At 38.3% G+C, this 20,852-nt stretch overlaps 1 protein-coding gene across 8 annotated transcripts in view; it reads left to right on the forward strand.

The window, feature by feature from the left end:
• The first annotated feature begins 918 nt into the window (after positions 1-918).
• PNPLA8 (patatin like domain 8, phospholipase A2) overlaps positions 919-20,852 on the forward strand; it is a 35,970-nt gene continuing 16,036 nt past the window's right edge. Inside the window, exons 1-10 of one of the 8 annotated variants that reach the window (XM_027457270.3) lie at positions 919-1,109; positions 1,250-1,344; positions 1,783-2,996; positions 3,431-3,580; positions 4,801-4,952; positions 6,598-6,692; positions 12,046-12,217; positions 15,526-15,583; positions 17,899-18,093; positions 18,853-19,939. In XM_027457270.3, the coding sequence (XP_027313071.2) occupies positions 1,875-2,996; positions 3,431-3,580; positions 4,801-4,952; positions 6,598-6,692; positions 12,046-12,217; positions 15,526-15,583; positions 17,899-18,093; positions 18,853-18,885 (1,977 nt within the window). In that variant the 5' untranslated portion in view covers positions 919-1,109; positions 1,250-1,344; positions 1,783-1,874 and the 3' untranslated portion in view covers positions 18,886-19,939. Of the gene's footprint in view, positions 1,142-1,249; positions 1,345-1,782; positions 2,997-3,430; positions 3,581-4,800; positions 4,953-6,597; positions 6,693-12,045; positions 12,218-15,525; positions 15,584-17,898; positions 18,094-18,852; positions 19,940-20,852 lie in introns of those variants that run through there. The other 7 variants (XM_027457271.3, XM_027457261.3, XM_027457257.3 and 4 more) reach the window with 7 other exon arrangements.

Below are 20,852 nucleotides of genomic sequence, written 5' to 3' on the forward strand. Positions count from 1 at the left end.
ACTTCACTGAGGTGAAGTGCTTTGGGAGAACTGCCTCTGTGTCTTGCCCTGGTACTCTTTAAGATTCATAAAAATCTGAGAGGGGGCAAAAAAAGGGGTCAAAACTACAAATTATTCAGTGTGCTATAATCCCCCGCAAACATAGGGGCAGTTGCTGAGCTCTGCTCTCTGGAGACAGCGACAGGACCCGAGGGAACGGCATGGAGCTGGGACAGGGGAGGGTCAGGCTGGGGCTTAGGGAAAGGGTCTGCACCCAGACGGTGATCGGGCACTGGGACAGGCTGCCCAGGGCAGTGGGCACAGCACCGAGCCTGCTGGAGCTTAAAGAAGTGTTTGGACAGTGCTCTCAGACATAGGGTCTGATTTTTGGGTGGTCCTGTGTGGAGCCAGGAGTTGGACTTGATGATCTTTCTGGGTCCCTTCCAACTTGGGATATTCTGTGATTCATCCAGTATTCAGGAGCTGGAGGATGATGTGATGGAGGAAGTTCAATCCATTTGATTCTGACACTAACTGTAACACACAAGTGACACAAATTCTCCCGGGGAAAGAAAACACCAGGAAAGGAAATTCACTTTATTCTTTCTAATCAGTAAGAGCAGAGACAGGCGACTGGAATCCAGATCCCTATAAGAACCGCTGCCTCTCTGACGACCAGGGCAAGGACCCCACGACCCACCCCAGGCATTCACCGCCCTCCCCTACCACCGCCATTAGCTCCGGGCACCCCGGGCGGAGCCCCGCTACAGCGCCCCCTCCCCTCACGACGCCCCCCCCACCGCCCGTGACGGCCGTGCCGCCCCGCACGTCGCCGCCCCGCGCATGCGCACCACCCCTCCCCGCCACCGCCCTGCCCTTTCCCCGCCTGGCACCGCCCCGCCCACCCTGGCCTCAGCCGCTTCCGGCGGGCTGCGCACGGCGCATGCGCAGCGGCGCGGCCCAGCTGCTTCCTGCGCTGCCGCGGTGGGGGGCGGCCGGCGGGGGGCAGGGGGCCGGGCCTGGCAGGAGCCCGGCGGGTCCGGCCTCGCTGCGAGGGGAGGGGTGAAAACAATAAATAAATAAACCCCGCTGCCCGCCCCGGGGGTGTATAGCAGCCCGGGACAACGTGGGTGAGGGAGCGCCGGGCTGGGCTGGGGCTGAGGTGGGCAACGGGGTGTGGGGCTGGGGCCTGAGGGGGCTCTGAGGGGCATGAGGGGGCTCTGAGGAGGGTAAAGGCCTCGTCCATCCTAACTGCGGTTCTGTACCGAAGGGTCGTGCAGAGAACCAGTGCCCGCTCGCCCTCGGAGGAGTCCTTCATGGCAGTGTAATGTCATCTCCGCTTGGAAGGCAGTCTCTTGGCACGAGGTAAGGTGCCAAGGAGAGGTGCAGCTCGTTGGGAGGGCTGTCGAGCAGTTTGCTCTGTGCCACCAAGTGATTTTTAGCTTTCTGCTTACTGGGAGGACCAATGAGGCATGTTACTATATGCTAATAAGTGGTTTTGACAGCTGTTGCATCTTGAAGGTCTTTTCCAACCTTAATGATTCTGTGATTCCTCAAAATGAACATAAACTGGCCTTTTAGGGAGATTGCGTTAAAATTAAATAGCTGGAATGACACTACCGAATGTCCTGAGCACTCGGTATCACAAGATTACGTAATTTCAATGTTTATCTGTCTTTATTGGAGCAATGAATAAGCTGTACCTACTTTAAACAACTATAAGATTGCAGTCTAACTTGTTGCTGGTTTGGAGTTGCCATTGTTTAGTTTCTGTTTTATTTTGTTTTTGTTTTTTTTTTCCAGGTAACACCATGATATGGGACTTATTTATTGAAATATATTTTCTGGAATGAAGCAGACAAGCAACGTAGGAAAGGTGTAATTATTTATAAGTAATGACAGTTCATTTGTCTTTAGATACATATTTGTTCTTTGTGATTAACCCAAAAAGTCTTTGGTGGAAGCAAAGAACCAAGTACCTGTGTTTGTATAGACCTAAAGCCTTCTGGAGGATAAATCATGGAGTTCATCTTAGAGTTTTCCATACAAGCGAGCCTCAGTGTAAATGGGCCAGAAGCAGGACATTTTGGTATAACAAGCACATTTACAGCCATGACTTCTTATACTACAGAGTTTCTAAACTGTTGACTTCTTCTTCCAAAGGACTTACAAAAGTGAACAATCGCATGTCACGAATTAAGAATACCATAGAGTCTGTTTCAAAGGCTGTGTCTGGCACTCACAGTGAACTGGTGTCGCGGATAGCTCGGTTAAAGTCACACTCAGGTACTCTAGGAAAAACAACTAAAAGTAATGCAGATGAAAATAACCTCAGTGCCAGTCTGGAAAATGGTAAACAAATTTCAGATGCCAGAACTCAGGAGGATTGCAACAGAGGCCTAGCTGCCAGGAAATGCACTGATGCAAACGAAAGCTTGGAGTCTATGCTAAAAAACTCAAGTGGAGCTCATCAAGATACTCCAGAAGATTCAGCCTCTAAAACCCAACTTTTTCACATAAGCTACCTTTCTACAAGTTTTGGAGAGACTTACAACTTTGTAGCTGACCATATCAACTGGTACTTCAGTAATAATTCCGTTATGGATCAAGATAAAAAGAGGAATGCTTTGTTACAGGACTCTAAAAGTGAAGTGACAAATAAGCTTGGTTCATCAGAAAATACTGTAATTACTGAAGAAAAGACAGTGACTTCAACAGCTACTGTGTCTCCTGAAACAGAGACTCAGGATGCTGAAAAGACAAGTACTGCTCTTCCAATTTCCACTAAGAAAAGTATTGCAAACTTTCTTTCTTATCCCAGTAACAGCGTACAAGCTTTTGTAGACAGTTACATTGGTGGGTTGGTGCCCAAGTTAAGGTCGGAAACAAAAGTTGCTGCACCAGAAAAGAGTAAACAGATAGAGCAAGAAGGGTCTGAGAAGGATGAGGAAGACAAAGCAAAAGAGACTAAGACAGCAGAAGACCGGGAAAAGCATCTGTCCATTCAGAGAGAAAAGGCAAGTCTTTGTTTACTGTTTTTACATATATTATTTCTGTGCATAGGTATATTTTATGTAAGAATGTGTCTGTATAGATGTATTTACATGTATATACATATAGTTCATATTTATATACATTGTAGCTCTAGTTGTTTTTTTTTGGCTGCAGTGACAGTAACATACTGTTTCGTGGTCCAATCATTTTGGAGTTGCCCTGACAATTCTCCCAGTCAGAAATCCTGACGCCAGTTTGTTTGGTGTCTGGTTGTTCTAAGAATTCTTTATTTATTTCCTTGTAAACAAGGCCTGCTTCTGTTTAAGACATGCTTGTACGACATGCTGTCCAGGACTTCTGTGAAATCTTAAAATAACCTTTTGGAATTAGTCTTGATAAATTGTATACATATTTTAGAGTAGCTTTATGTTCTTTGTATAACTCTTATCTGTTTTAGATCATTGCACGAGTGAGTATTGATAACAGGACTCGAGCTTTAGTTCAAGCCCTACGAAGATCCTCTAATCGAAGAATCTGTATCAGCAGGGTTGAAGAACTGACTTATCATCTTCTGGAATTTCCAGAGAGCAGAGGAGTTGCAATTAAGGTGCAAATAATCTTTATGCTTAGACAAGCAATAAATATCTGACAGAGGTATTCTTATAGAATGACATAAAACTTTCTTCTGTGCTTTTGTGGGCTAGGCATATTTTCTTCTTGTAAAGATTATGGTGTGAATATCTTTTAGCTTTTTATTTAGCTGGTTCAAGTAGATTCATTATGCAAACTATCAGTAGTCTAGCCTAAGGCTGTTAAGATTGCTGTGTTTAATTTAGAAGCATACAGCATTGTCATGTGGGTAGATAATATAGCTTATTCTAGTGGTAGATGAAGGTCGTACGCTGTGTTCTCTTTCGCAATTGACCAGACGGGAATGTACTGTACGGTTGATCTACATATGTGTAACAGTTTTGATGCTTCTTTGCATGCTCCCTTCAAAGAAAGGACAGGAGTGGAGTGTAGAAATCAAAGAACTTTACGTAATCTAGTTCTGTTCGTTGTCTTTCCTGCATGCAGTGAGGACAGGAGGTGGGTGGTAGGCTGTTCTAGCCCAATCAGGTGTTTGTCAGTTCCATGTGTTTTTCCACAAGATGTGACAGTTGGGTGACATGGATTGTAAAATTGCTGGATGGAGTTCAGGCCAGGAGAATTACCCTGGCTGGGCACTGGTCAGACGTGCACATGAATAGTTGTGAAATATTTTATTATGAGAGAGTGCACTCACTACTCCCATGTTGATTATAATATATCTTTGTGATAATAATTCCAAATTTAACAGTCAGTGTGAAGAATTTTAAGTTTTGTTTTGATATTAATATACTTTGAAGGCACTTCCTACTTTGAATCAGTGTGATATTTAATAATTAAAATCTGTGCTTTGAGTTGTACTTCATGTGCTCAATACTGGAGTTTCTATTTGGGAAATGTGACATTAATGTCCACAAAACTAAACTGCTGGTTAAATAACTAAAAAAAAATAAAACAACAGTAAGCTTAGCTTTTATAGTTATTAGAAGGATTTTAATTTCAGCTTGATTGATGAGTTGTGAGAGCTGGTTATTTTTAACAAAAAGGGATGTACAACATAATATTGGAGTCATTTCTTCCCCTTGGTAGATATAGAGATGGGTAAATACAGGCTTAAAGAAGTTTTCTTGTAACTCATATACTACTTTAATTCTAAAATGTGAAACTAGTGAATATGAGTGTGAATTCCTTTGGTATAAGCATTTCGATAACTACAAACATCTTTTATCATAACTATAGGAAAAAGTAATTCCATGCCTCCTGCGACTGAGACAAGCAAATGACGAAAGTCTTCAGGCTGCTGTTAGAGAGACTTTAGCAATAATTGGATATACAGACCCTGTGAAAGGCTGGGGAATTCGAGTCCTTGCTATTGATGGAGGAGGAACAAGGTAAAACTTGTTTTTAATATATGCTCGTATATCTCTTCATAGTGTAACTGTAAATAGAATTTCAGTTTCTCTTTGACAGTTTTGTGCCTAAACATGCAAAGTCTGATTTACGGTTCTGTTACATTTGACTATTCAAGTCATAGGTACTTACTTCTGTATTCATTTTTACTTAAATTTCCATGGATTAATAGTCCTGGGACTCTGAAATTACTTTGTTGGCTACATGCATCAGTGGTTCTTGGACTGACCCTTTCTTGTTTTGGAAATGAGTAAATTAAATGGTCATTTTACTTAGTGCTCATCTCCATAATTCAAAATTGGCAGGAATTGCTGGTAGTATTTTGTACTTTAATGTTTATGTCAGCTTAATAAGACAAAACCTGTTCTTGTACCCTTCTAGAGGACAATGTGCCTTAGCAGGACTAGTCACATGAAAGAATGAATAGGCTAATGGTGAAAGCCCTTCTCGCAGAGCTTTTTGTTTATATTTCTTTACCTACTACCAACATCTGCTTTTATTAAATGGACGTATCACATGTCCTCTGTTACTTGTGCTCTAGTTTTGCATGAATTTATTCACCTACCACAATTTGTAAAGAGTAGCAGCGAAAGCATATGCAGTGTTTAAAATCTGATATTTATTAAAAGCTATGTTTTCAGGCACATTTGAAGAAATTTTCTTGTCAAATGTTTACTGGTTCACAACTTTTTGTTGATAGAGTGGAGTATGAAGTCATAGCAGAAATAGTTTTGCTGACTTTGTTTCTCCATGGTGTTTATTTACATCAAAATCAGTTGCCTTCAGTAAGGAGTAAGCATGTGACAATGTCAGCTTGGATGTTTCTGAAAGTTCAGTGTAGACTACAAAGTAGAAAGAAAGATAGTTCACAGATAACAGCACAGGATCAAAAATGTTTTCTGTCACATAATTTCACTTAAAAGTGCAGGCTCATGTGAGCTGTAGAACTCAACGTTGGGCAAATAAGTAAATGCAGTTGATTATAATTATGCTTATGGCAGAAGTATAAAGCATGTTTGCCTGTTTACTTTTCAATAAAAATGTGAATGCTTGCCTACATGTATAAATAAAGTTGTAATGTTTCTGTTAGATTTCTAGGTCAGTGATATTATAAGGACTTTTCTTTTCAATTTGCCTTCTTCGTGCTGGCATCCTGCCAACAAATAATTATGAAGTAGAGTTGCCTTCAAGCATTATATGATTTTCTTGTTAGTTGTAATTTTTTGTAAACCTGGTGTTTGCACTAGATAGCAGTATCTTAAACATATGGGGCTAGTATGTTAATACAATGTATAATTATCATAATATTTAAACTGTAAGTGCTTGTGGAAAAGTTTACAAGTTTAAACTTGTATTAAGGGAAATAATTTGTAGCAAGGAGGGGCTGATTTCAGCAGGATGTGTTGGCAAGGTGGTGCTTGGTTTGATGCAGCTTTAGCCATACACAGCTCTTTTTCTCTTTAGTGTAGGCCTGGAAAGTATTGATACCAATACTTTTTTATTCCCTGAAATATTCAGGCTTCTTGTTATTGCAGTTATCAGTTCTGATTAATCAAAGGGATGCATAATTAAACCTGCATAAGATAAAACTGCCATTATATGTATGTTTTTTTTTGTGTGTTTCAGGGGTTTAGTTGCACTTCAAACACTGCGGAAACTAGAAGAACTTACTGGAAAGCCAGTTCATCATCTTTTTGACTACATTTGTGGTGTAAGCACAGGTAACTGTTAATCCTCAAGTTGGAATTCTGCTATAAATATAGCAAGAACATCTGAAGATAAATGTAGATTTTGCAATATTTGCCAGGTTTCTGACTTTGAGTGTAAGTTGGGAAAGTACAGGTGTAATTTTAAAGTTGTTTTTTTTCTTGTAAGTAAAAACATTGGGTTATTCATGACATACTGCTTGCTTTTGATTGAAACTTCAAACTGATTTGTCATTTTTTCAGTGAATATAAAACCTCAATTTTTTGCACAGTTACAAATGTCTTAAAATGTTTATGGCATTTACAGAAAAATGTGATATTCCCTGTGGATTAATAGTGGGTCAGTAATGTTTCCTGTCTTTATTAATGACCTCGACAATGGCACAGAGTACATTTGTATGAAGACCATGGATGATACCATATTAGGGGGTCAATACAGTGATGGACACTGCCCAGATCAGCCTTCATAGGCTGGATAAATGGTTTAACAGGAACTGCCTGAGGTTCAGCAAAGGCAAACACAGAGTCATCCATCTAGGGTGGAATAGCCTCATCTAGTATACGTGCTGTGGGCTGACTGGCTAGAAAACAGCTCAGCAGAAAAAGACCTGGTCTGTTGGGAACTGGTTGAACATGAATCATCAGTGTGTCCTTGCAGCAAAAAAAGCCAATCACATATTAGCTTGTGATGTACCTAGCAGATTAAAGGTCTCTGGCCCCTTTATGTTTTCTTTCGGCTCCCCATTTGCAGATGTTGACATCCTGATTGTGTCTGACAGGCACACCTAGACGGTTGGTGGTCTGGAGGTCACAATGTGTGAGGAGAGGCTGGAAGAACTGGGTTTGCTCAGCCTTAAGAAGAGAAGGCTAAGGGAGGCCATATTGCTGTTTCAGCTAACGTGAAAATACAGAGAAGCTAGCCTATACTTGAAGGTGCACAGTGGTAGGAAAAAAGCCAGCAGGCACAAGCTGCAGTACAGGAAACAATGATTAGGTACATGGAATTGCATTTTCCTTGCAAGGATGGGAAGAGTTGCCTGAACAGACTGGAATATCCATCCTTGGAGTCGCTCAAAACTTGGATGAACAAGTCCTGAGCAACCTGCTCTAGTTGAAACTCCTGTTTAACCAGGAGTTTGGACTGGACAATCTCTAGAGGTCCCTCCCAGCCTTAATTACTCTGTGACTCAATGATAAGTTGCTTCTCCTTCGGAAGCAGGAAACTGTAAACATAAGTTTATTTTAGGAAGACTATCATTGCTTTTTAGATGTTATGCTAGACCAGTGGCAGCAAATTACTGTTTTAAAACATGAGGTATGCTCTAGTTCAATAACTCAGTTTCCTTTTGAAATCCAAATTCTTTTTCAATATACTTATTCTCCAGTACAATTCAGTTCTAAAATGTATTAAATGCAGATCACTGTGGGTAAATACATTGTCCATGTTTCCAAAGATGTGTTTAGTAGGTTCAAAATAGTAGAGAAGGGGTGAATGGTTAGGACTGCTAGACAGAATTTGTTTGCAGACACGCTATCGTTGCCTGGTTTACTTTTTTTTGACAGTCTGAAAAAATTCTTAATAAACTTATTTAGCAGTGTGATGGGTTGTTTCTTTTGGAAGGTATTAGAAAAGTTCTGTTAGTGAAACTGTCATCTTCAATCACGATAAAAATGTTTTATCTTTGCTAGAGAAGCCCGGTGTTCTTACTCAATTCAATCCCACTACTGATTAGAACTAACTTTATTCTGAGTCCTTCTCACCAGATCTTGGGGTTTGTAACTGCTAATACTTAACTCTTTCTGTTAAGCTTTGTTTCTACAAGCAAGTTTGTCTGCACCAGTCCCACATGCAATAGGTGACAGTACCTGGCTGGGAGAGGATGTGCATGTTTGTCAGCACGTGCTAGCTGTGTACGTTACCACTGCAGTTTGTGTTGACAGCTCGTGTACCGATAGGATTTGCAGAAGCTTGCAGCTGGATGAATGATGGTTTACAGAAGTGGTGTATTAAGTGATAAATGCTATACCCCTTGTGCATTACAGTTCTTTTTTTTTTTTTTCTGCTGTGCTTTTCACGTCTCTTATAATCCTTTACCTGTTTTGCCTTTGAGGTTAAGAAATCAGTGTGCTGTGACTTCAACATCAACCTTTGTAGTTAGTTTCTCTGTACTTCTCTACGCTGTTGGTCATAGGTTGTAAATGTGGCAGCCACACAGAAAGATCGCTGAAATGATGCTGTAATGAGCCCTGCACGCTTAGGTCACTTACTGCTGAGCACAATACCTGGGTAGGGAAGCACCAGAAAATCCACGAGCCTGTGAAACAGAGAGAGCCACTGAATGTTGTTCTATGGAGGAAAAGTTAACGTCAATCCTGTGCAATGTAGAATTCACAAGAAAAACATAGGGCTGGTTCCCCTATGCGTTCTCCCAGCCATTGGTGATTTGCAAGTTAGGAGCCTCCTGGAACAAAGTTGGCATGTCTCTATATTAAAGTCTTTTTTTCCTCATATTTTCTTTCCAGTTTTGAAATGCTTTTTAAACACCTTTCTGACAGAAATCTAGTTTCAGGAAAAACTCATAAATAAGTCAAGTCATGGTATTATAGAGCTGACATTGACCTTAGGCTATCTCATTTCCCAGGGGATGGATCAGCTATGAATGTTTCACTGCTGACAGTTGTCAGACTCTGAATCATAACAGATGTCTTCAGAAAACTTGTGCTCTGCTGTCTTTAGACAACAAAACTTCCAAATGTAATGTCAATCTACTGTTGCAGTTCAAATGTTTCTTCTTGTCCCGACTCCCCAGGGACATTGTTTTTCTTTCTCTTTGCATTAGCCTCTTATGTATATGAAGGCTTTTGTTATACCCAGTTTATTCAGGCTTTCCTTGTCAACAGACTTCCTTGATGTGTGGTTGTGCTTTTTTTTTGTGGATTTTTTTTCAGTTTGTCCATTTGTTTTTTGAAGAACATAGTACAAGTCAACATAGAGCATTTCAGTTGAACTCTTATTAGTGCTGAATAAGGAAGAAATACTACTTCTTTCAGGTTATATTCTTATCTGTCTTGTGTCTTATTAGTGACCCATGTCCTTCAAGATATGCTTCTTAGACTCCCAGGCTTTAATTTTTTTTTTTTTTTCCCTGAAGTGTTGACAGTCGAGACTGAGAGTGTGAGCTGCTCTTTCACTAGGCCATCAGATAGAGCCTGGACTCTGATTTTAAGCTTGCTCTCCTGTGAGTGTCTTGTTACCATGCAGCAGGTTTCAGCAAAGCCCTTTATCATGTAACCTGACTCTGATAATACGTACTGCCACTTGTGTGCTGACACAGAGTGAGGGTTTTGGTGCTCTTTCTCAGGTGGTGGTGAGGACAATGAGCTTGTATTTGGCATGAAGTTTGCCCTTCAGTTTGAAACTATTCATGAAAATAGTAAGTACATGATATTGTAGAATTAGTGCTAGAGACTAAAGAGGACTAATAAGGTAGCAGAGAGCTTGCATTATTTTGGAAAACTTTGCTGATAGATGTTTGGTCTGAGTTGAATTTTGTGATATGGCAGTCAAGTAAGTTTCTCTTGACACAACTTTAATGTGACAGGTAGCCCCAGGTTAAATTAAGGATGTGTGCTACACTTAAGAATTGGGAGACTGTTGATACATTGACACTGCTATCATGATTGGGGGGTCTGAGAAGGGAAGAAGCTTGGAAGTGGTGTTTCCTTTAAAGCCATCTGTGGCTGTATGTAGTTCTTTCTGCATGTGTGTTTTATTCTTAATCCATTTCAAGAATTTACTTTTGGATTGAACTTTATTCAAATGTATTGCATTCATTTCCAAATTTGAAAGACCTTAGTCCTATTTTTTCTTAATACTTTAGTTATATCTCAGCGTTGCACAATTAGATTCAGAGGTTGTATACACCCCTTTCGGTTTAACATTCCTAAGAATTTTAGCAATGTATTGATTGTAAATTTCAAAAGTCTTTTTAATGATATTCTGCAGTCTTGCTTTTTGGAAATTTTGTTCCTACAGAGGTAGGTCATGCCTTTTTTAGGCACACACTAGATGGCAGTATGTATGAATAGAAAAAATCTTTTGGAAGGGACCTTCAAAGATCCAGTGCCTCTGCCTGAACACTTCAGGGCTAAACCAGAAGTTAAAGCCTATTATTGAGAGCATTCTCCAAATGTCTCTTGAACACTTAAGACAGGCTTAGGGCAGCAACCACCTCTCTAGGAAGCCCATTACAGTGTCTGACCACCCTCATGGTAAGAAATTTTCCTAATGCCTAGTCTGAACCTCCTCTGGCGCAGCTTTGTGCCATTCCTGCATATCCCATTGTTGATTATGAGGGCAAAAAGACCGACACCTGCCTCTGCGCTTCCCCTCCTCAGCAAGTTGTAGGGCAACGAGGACGCCTCAGCCTCTAGAGTAGACAACCCAAGTGTTTTCAGCCTCTCCTCACAGCCTTGCAGCCCTTTTACCACCTTTGGTGCTCTCCTCTGGATGCTTTCAAGACCCTTAACATACTTTTTATATTGTGGAGACCAGAACTATATGCAGTCTTCAAGGTGGGGCCATGTTAATGCTACTTGTAAGGGAGAATCACCTCATGGACTGGCTGGTCATGCTGTGCTTAAAGCATCATAAAATGAGATTTACCCACTTGGCTGCCAGGACACACTGCTGGCTCACATTGAGCCTGCTGTCGACCAGCACCCCCAGATCCCTTTCTGCTGAGCTGCTCGCCAGCCACTCATCTCCCAGCCTGTGTCTGTGTCTGGCATTGCTGTGTCTCAGGTGCAGAACCCAGCATTTTCCTTTGTTGAACTTCATGCTGTTGATGATCATTCAATGCTCCTAACTATCTAGATCCCTCTGCAAGGTCTCTCTGAGTGATTGATTGTAAATGGTTGCCACCAAATGTATTCAAGAACAGGCAAAATTCCTGTTGTCTTAAAGAATTTTCCTAGATTTTTTCTTCAGTCAATCAAGGAGTTTGGAAGATTGCAAGCAATGCTCCAAATACTTTTAAATACTACAGCATAGATTATTCTTCCTCATTTCTCTTTCCAAATAAAGCAGTGGAATTAATTTCCTATCAGCCATGTATGTTTTTGCAATGATGAAATCTGCAAAACAAAATAATGTCATTTGTCAATTTCTCTACGTTCTGTTTATGAAAGATAGGTCCTTCTAAAGCACGGTTTATGATATTTGAACAGTAATTTGGTGATATAAATGTCAGTTAATCTTCCCTTTTCAAGATAGATGTTCTGCTAACCTATGAACTATGTTAATGGTAATCCATCATTGTAATCTTATTCCATGTTATATTTAACACTTCAAAATACTTCTTTTCAGGAGCTATATTAGCTTTTATGTTGGGGTTGTTCCATATTCCTCTGGATGATTGTGAAGAACTGTATCGCAAGTTAGGATCAGACGTTTTTAAGCAGAATGTAATTGTTGGAACAGTCAAAATGGGTTGGAGCCATGCCTTTTATGACAGCGATATCTGGGAAAAAATGCTCAAGTAAGTAAAAATAAATTATTTTTAACCTGATTTTTAATGCAAGTTTGAGAGCTTTCATTTTTGTTATTGTTTCCATGGTAAGCAAATTCTTAAAACAAAGAAAAAAGATTAGCCTATATTCTCATTCTTCTGAAATAACTGTTTTCTATTTACCAAAACATTTAAAGCCTTTAATGTAATGGTTTCTGTTTCTGGGGAATAAAGCAAGCTTTAGTGCACTGATTTCTGATTATATTCCTGTCTGTTTGCCAACTCTGCTTCATCTGACTCATTACAAATCTGCTACAGATTTTACTAGCCACATGCTGTGCCTTTTTATTTTTTAAGGAGACATAGCAAGAACTGAAATAATGTGCTGTAGTAGGCATTTTTAATTTTAGATGCTCTATTGAGTTTTCTTGCCTCCTTCCCCTTCCTTTGAAAAGCGAAAAGAGCTGTAAGGACTGCAGTGAAAAAATATCCAATTTGTTAGAGTTAGCAATGAGAAGATAGTTGTTCAGAGATATGTATACAGGTGTGTTAATAAATATATGGGGGGGGGAAAAAATCAGTGGAAGAAATTGCTAATGCTTATTAAAAATTCTATTACTTTTATTCATTTGTAGTCATGTTGATAGTTGCTGTGGTTTAACCCTGGCAGGCAGGTCAGCACCACACAGCCACTTGTTGTGTGGTCTCCCCAGGAATGATGGGGGGAGATTCAGAAAGTTAAAAGTGAAAGAACTCCTGGGTTGAGATAAAGACAGTTTCCTAGGTAAAGCAAAAGCTGTGCAAGAAAGCAAAGCAAGGAATTTATTTGCTGCTTCCCATCAGCAGGCAGGTGTTCAGCCACTTCCAGGAAAGCAGGGCTCATCACACGTAATGGTTTCTTGGAAAGACAAACACCATCACTCTGAATGTCCCTGTCTCCCTCCTTATTTACTCCAGCTTTTATTGCTGAGCATGGTACCACATGGTATGGGATGTTCCTATAGCCAGTTTGGGTCAGCTGTCCTGGTTCTGTCCCTTGTGCACCCCCAGCCTCCTCACTGGCAGGGCAACACAAGAAGCTGCAAAGTCCTTGGCTCTGTGTAAGCCCTGCTCTGCAACAATTAAAAACATTGGTGTGTTATCACCAGTGTTTTCATCAAAAATCCAAAGCAATATTGTGTGAGCCTCTACAAAGAAAATTAACTCCATCCTGGCCAGAGCCATGACAATAGCTCAGTTATTTATAATTTTTAGTGGAAGCTAACAATGATTCTGAAAGAACAGAAACAACTTACTCTGAGAGCAAATGTAAAACGGTAAAAAGCTTCTCTGGATAAGAAGTGACAGGTTTATTTGGAAATGTGGTTAATGCGTTTTATGGGATTGAAAGTGTTTCTTCTGGAAATTACAGTGACTTCTGCTGCCTGAGGTTTAAGAATATTGATGGTTTGTTGAAGTGAAGATAGGCTTCCAAGCACTTTTTCTTTGTGATTTTACAAATTTTTAGGAAAGTTAAATGTTAATGATACCAATATCATGTATCTTTTCTTCTAAGATATCTGGAGGTCCTCTTTCTTCCAGAAAAGAGGCAAGGCAAATAAATACTTCTTTTTCTTCCCCTGCCCAACTGGAACAGTCTTACAAAGACCAGGATTACCTCGTGTGGAAGTATTTCATATGCCTTTAATTAAAATGCTCTTATTCTTTGTAGCTGCATATAACATGAGGGAGGTAAAGGACTCTATTCATGGACAGTGGACAAAAGTGAGGCAATTATATTATTCATAGATTAAAAATAAAATCTAGTGATTAACAAATTACTCTTCTTTGACCCAGTTCTGCAGTGTTGAATGGAGATGCTATACCTACACAACACTTCACTGAAACAGTAGGATTTCATGCAGGTTTCCTCACAGCCTAGAACTAAGAAAGAACTTGAAAGGTCTTACAGCATCTCTTTATGGAAATAAGCTCAGATCTAACTTTAAGTAATTGCATGGGAAAACTACTTTGTATTTTCTTTAAATATAAGTCTTAGCAATGCTGAGGTGTTTTTTTTTTTCCTGTTTAAATGGTAGTTAGGTTTGTCAGTGTTGCCTGAAATAGAGTATAAATTTCCAATGTATAGACATGCAACTTACATTTAGCATTTGATGGGATTACTTCCAGGGGAAGTATTCTTGCTGAAAATAATTCAGCTAGTGTTGCATTAGGCTAAGGCTAATATTGAATTCATTCATGGGGTACATCATAAATTCCATTTCTGAAAATTACAACTAATTTTGTTTAACTTCTTATTCAGTATATTAGGGAATTGATTGTCTTAGATATTATTGTAACTTACTTTAACGTTTCTTATTGGCTCCTGCTGTTACAATTTGAAGAATGGTTTTAATCAGTTATTTTAATTACTTTGTGAAGAAAATTATACCTACTGTATAATCTGTACATCAGTCTATGTAATGCTGTATTGAATTGCATTTACAAGGAGAATCTGGTGTATAGTTCCAGTTTTTGTTTTCTTTTGTCTTTTCACATTTTTTCCTCTCATACTATCTTGACAAACAACTGGAGAAATTTTTCTCATACTGAGAAAAAAAAAACAAAACAAACAACTTGCTGTTTTAAATGAAAGCCTCCTGAATTGTTATGGATGAGCACCCGCTCTATAGGCTTTTATATCTTGATTCTAAGCAAATGGAAGTTGAAATAGATGCTGCTATGAGATTAACTAGTATGCTGATATTCTCCAGTGTCCTGCATTATGCAGGAGGGCTACCTTTTAATTAGTGATTAGAAAACTGAATAGGAAAAAATTCCACCTGAAAAACGAATACTAAATGTATATCGAATTATTATCATGGAAAATAAGCTTACAACTTTCTTCTAAATCATGCAGAACAGTGCATATCTTCTATCTTTGCATAATGTAAAACAGTTCAGGAGAGTTTCATTCCTGTAAAACTGCCTAATGAGGTTATTGATTTTTGGATTCTTAAATGCTGCGAAGTACTTTACTGTCCTTTCAAAGTAGTTGAGTAATACAAAAATGCACTGATTTTTTGTTTAAGTATGTAGTGAAGTGAGTAACTGAATCAAGACTTCAGTCACTCTTCAGACTTACTTCCGACAGCCTAGTAGGTATGAAGTACTGGTTAACTGAAGTTAACTTCATTAACTCTTGAAATTTGTTGTGGAATTCTGATTATTAAAGTGAAATCCAAGCATTGTTTCTTCTAAATGCAAAATTCTTAGAGAAGTTGGGGGTTATAAAAATGTATGTCTTTTGTTCATGCTAAGCTGATGGAGCACTTTCAATTTTTTACATTTATTTGCAGAGAAAAAATGGGCTCAAATCTTTTGATTGAAACGGCAAGAAATTCCAAATGTCCGAAGGTACGTACAATGTTCTGAGGTCAATACAACCTGTATGCTTCACAAGTACTTAACAGGATTCGAGTATTATCACTAGAAGAATATTGGATAAATACTAAGGGTATTGATAAGCTCTGCAAGCATCTGTATAAGATAACCTGTGCTTACAAAGAACAAAAATTAACTAGACACTTTAATTTCTTTAGCAGTTTCTCATGGTTTTAGGTAACACTGTAAGATAGAGTATGTTTCAGGTTTGTAAGCAGAGGAGTACTTAGGTCAGCCTCTTGAAGTTGTGCAAAATTTGGTTTTGGATACAAGAAAATTCTAGTATCTGGAGATCAAATGGAGATCTGGAGATGATGTCAAATGCAGTATCTTACTGTGTAGTAACAGGAAGGAGTCTCTTTTCAGTTTATCTGGACTACCAGGTTTTCTCCATTCACATTTGCAGGCCTTAAGTTCTCTATTCTTTCTGTATCATCTGAAAGGCACCATTTAGTTGGAGGGGTTTTATATTCAGCAGCACAAGAGTGAAAGATGAGAAAGCATTGGTATTTTTGGTGAAGGATAGGGTGTGAAGAAAGAAGGGAAATATAATAGCACATTTCAGAACAATCTGCAATTAACAGGTGTTTTGGTGTCATAGCAGTATATTCAATGCTTTACTGTTAAATGGAAGACATTCACATTTTTCTAAACATAGAAACATGTGCTTGACTGATCGCGTTCCTACTCCATGCCTAAAACAAGGACATGGAAAGGCTGGAGTGGTATGTAACTTTCTGAGAGAGAAGTTATTCTATGTTGACTTGAAAGTTATCTTTGAACTGGGATCTTTGGCTTCCTTCCATGTTCTTCAGTAATAAAACATGAATATAAATAGAGTTGAAACTAGTTATTCACAGTAATCACTTTGTAGTGCTGGCACTCTTTGCAGGGCCAGTAAAGTCAAAATACACGGTTGTGTGTTCTGTGATGCTGTTAAATTCAGGAAGAGATGGATTTTTCCAAAAGATGCCCAGCATTTTACAAGTTACACTTTCACTTCAAGAAACGGGGAATATGGGTGTTACCAAAAAAAAAAAAAAAGGCATCGGTTTGGAAAACTTAATAGAAAACTTATCAAAGTGTTTCCTTCTGTGGTGATGAGAACCAGGCTTTTCTTTTGACAAAACAGGAAACTTTTTTCTCCATCAAATGATATAATATAAATCATGCACTCATTTTCCTTCTCATTTTTATTTAGAAGTTATACTTTTGTTTTCCTTTTTTTAAGGAGGTGAACTTGCTGTGTATTAAATGATTTACTTACGTAGCTGAATAATGGAAATGGATACAGCGATATCACAGTATCAGCTGCTAGCGTTGTTGAGTAATGTTTCACATACAAAAAAATATTCAGTAAAACAGTACACAAAATAGAATTGAACACCCACTTGTCTGCTATAGAGTATTGTTCTAAACAGGGCCAGGCAGTCTGGGTACATCCTCACAAAAAGGTCTTGCAAATTCTAACACTCACCCATAATTATAGGTACTCCCACCTCATGCATTTATATCTGTAAAATGTGCTGAATTCTGCAGTCATGCATTTTATGGAAATGCAGTTGTGGCCTTTCACTTAAACTTATGTATGTGGCTTAATGATGTTTACATGTCCTTACAAAAAAACTTGAAAGAAAGTCTTTCAAAGATTTTTTTCCCCCTTTGGAAGAGATTTTTCCTGCAATCCTTTAACAGAGGTTGCAATGGTAAGTAATTGTTTCCTAGGAGAAAGTAATTGATTGATGTTTCTTACATATGTATTTCATATCTAAGTTACTGTTTGCTCGTTACTGTGTGAGAATTGTACAGGCCTACTTCTAGTGCGCTTTTCACTTCCATTAGGATTTTTCTTTTAGAGCAGTTTGAATTACGTGGAGTTTGAAATAGTAATTCAACAAAATAAATATGCAGGGATTATTTTTTTATGTGTATCTAGCAAACAAAGAATGGCTTTGTTTTCTAGTGTTAGCATTAACTGCTACTCATGAAGGTGGAACTTTTTTTAATTGCATATATGACACTAGCTTTTGTTTAAATGTCAGTGGATAGATACTAGTAGAAACAAAATAGTGGAAACAATATTAGGTTTAAAAAAGCTTTCTCTTTAGGGAGATTGTTTTTTTTTAAGTTCTTAAATTTTAAATAAGTATTGTAAAAAAGTTAATAAAATATGTACAAAGGATTCCAGAGACTCATTAAATTTATAAATTGAATTTCATAGTTTCTGAAATTGTCATTATCATATTATTATGTAATATAACTCAGTTTTGTTCCTTCTGACTCCCTAGGTAGCAGCAGTAAGCACCATTGTAAACAGAGGAACACCACTCAAAGCATTTGTTTTTAGAAACTACAATCACTTTCCTGGGGTTAAGTCTCATTATATTGGAGGCTGTCAATATAAATTATGGCAGGCCATCAGAGCATCATCTGCTGCACCAGGTTACTTCCAGGAATATGTCTTGGGCAATGATCTTCATCAGGTAAGTTGAAATCTCATCCTTTAGTAAATATTTTCCAGTATTATTTCTGGAAAAGAAAGTTGCCTGAGTTTCTGAATCAGAACTAAGCAAATACCTTCATAGCAGAAAGAAAATCTAGGGCGGGTTAGGAGTAAGAAAGGAAACTTTTGATTTGCATAGCTCTTATAGAACTAGAAGGGTATTGGCTTAAAAATCTTAATGCTATTAATGTGAACTTAAGTTCTTCTGCTGTTCCTTTCTTTTCTGCCTGGAAGGAAACTTTATATGGGTTGTAAATGCCTCTGACTTCCTGCTTACAACTGGTATTTCATTGAGCGTTATTTCACTAAACAGATGGTATGGCTTACTATCTAACGATACTGTAAGGTGTGAAAAATTCAAGTTGTGTGTTTCAGTGTTCCTTTTATTAGTGAACTTCTGCTTATGAGCTACTTCTAATTCCTTTTGTACTGATAGTTAAAGCTCTACGCTGATTCTGAGTTTAACAGCAAAAAGTAGGAGATGCTCTGGCAGTTAGATTAAAATCATAAGACAATTGCAAAAGAAATTCCCTTGAGGATAAAGCAGTGTCTCCTGTTAATAGTGAATGGGAGGAGTATTTTCTGAAGACTTGATAAATTGACTAGAATGAGGGGGAGACTGGGACACACTGCATCTGTGGTTCAAGAATTAAATTGCCAGTGCAGGGCCCAGAGGCAGACAGGACTGTTCTTTATGGACACGAATTGTTAAAACATTCCTCACATTACTTTATTATAGCTCGTGTTGGTGACCCTGAGTGGTGAAGAGTGAAGCAAATTAACTTTACTTACTAGATGTTTTTTTAATCTTTCTGTTCTTGTCCTCCAGTGCCCCTTGATTGTTCCATAAGTCTGAGTTTAAAGGAATTGTTTTTACAATACATAACTTATTTAAAAATATTAGTGTTTATTTGCGAAAAGATAATTTCAGGTCTGTGGCAGAAAGGACTGTAATAGATGACTGAACCCCAGACCTTTGACAAAGACAGCGTAGGATTCTATCACTTAAATCTAAAGAAAACATCCATTACATTCCTATCATACTAATTCATATGATGGCTTTAGCATTAATGGGAAGCAATATTAGCATATTTTCAGTAATAAGTGTACCTGTATCACATCCACAATTTCTCATGGTGTTCATTAAAAGGTTTTGTAATCTCATTAACATAGTGTGCATAAGTATTACTAAAGTTTAGCAGATAAATAAGGAATGTAAATAAAAGTTTCATTATATTAACAGTCAATAAACAGAAGAGCTGATACAAAAGCAAACCAGGTAGAATTTAACCTGAAAAAATCAGCATACCTGGGAGAACAGTTCTGCAAAACTTGTCTACAATTGTCTTCTTAAGAAAGTGATAGCAAGTCTGCATATTTTCTGCCTAGACTGATAAAGCAAGAGAGCTAAATCGCCAGATGAGAGGGTAAAAATACTTTAAGGTGTAGGACACTGCTTTTAGACTCATAAGTAGCATGAGGCATGTATTTAATAGTCATACATCATACTAAGGTTTGAGGGTATCCAACATGTTATTTATATATATTTTTTTTCCAGTGCTCAGTTTCTCTTTGTTCCATACATTGTTGCAGTTGCTGAGGCTTTTGGAAAGGATAACAAGAGAGTTTATTGTAGGCCTTTGTATGTTTCTTTTCATATAAGACAGCTTTTTACTATGTAATGTAGTTTTCTTAAATTACTTAGATTTGATGAATTTGTCTAGTTTTAAATGTTAATTAATGGAAACTGTTCATATGTTGGCAATTTTGTGTGTGCATTCCAAAAACATTAAATACTCATTAAATACCATGTTTGAAAACAGTAATTTCAAAAGTTAAGCTATATGTTGATTGAACCTCCAGAAGGAGATGGAATAATTGCATTCAGCTATGTAAAAAGTCCATACAACTTGTGGGACAAGGGTTCCCATGAAGGGCAGGATAGTTCTACTACGACAACCAGATTGAGAGCACTTCCATTTTCTTTATCTTCTCTTTTTCCGTTCTGTTTAGAGCCCTTTTCTTTCTCTTTTTTCCACCTTGTTTAGAGCATTTTAATCAAAACTGGCTTTGAAAAAAGCAAATAAGTTGTTTTATTTTTGTAAAGCTAAACAGGGAGTTTCACACCCTCAAACATGGTTATCAGATACTCTGAAACCCTGAAATATGGTTATCTTCCATCTGTCCAAGCAGAACTAGAAAGGGAGCTGCTTTAGTCTTTGGAGTTGTTCCAAGCTGCTCCTTAACTGCTGGAATGGGTCAGGGTTAAGCTATGTGAGGCACTTTTCTTTCTCTTCTCACCCTTCTGCCTCCTCTTTCTTTGAATTGAGAGCACATCAAAGTTTGTGTGTGCTGCTATATGAAGAGCCACTAAACAGTATGATGTTTAACTTCTACAGATTGCTTAGATAACTACTTGCTTTAATTTTTTTTTTTTGAATTGCCAAACTTGTGAAATGCAATGAAGTGGATATTTGATACCACCTGTATTCACTTTAAGTCCAATTTACTACACCAGAGAACATCAAGTTATGACTAATGTTAGTAGAGGACAGGTACGGTATTCTTAGGTACACAGAGGTAGAAGGACATCTAGTTCACTTTTTCTTACTCGAGATTCTGGACAAAGCCATTCCAAGCCTTCCCAACACTGTTTCACAAGCTTGATGTTCTTTTGTTAAAACGCTATTTGATGTATTTTAATTGCTAGAAAACAAGGACTTAGGACATGATTAGATT

The sequence above is a fragment of the Anas platyrhynchos genome, chromosome 1, assembly GCF_047663525.1.
Source record: "Anas platyrhynchos isolate ZD024472 breed Pekin duck chromosome 1, IASCAAS_PekinDuck_T2T, whole genome shotgun sequence".
NCBI lineage: Eukaryota > Metazoa > Chordata > Aves > Anseriformes > Anatidae > Anas > Anas platyrhynchos.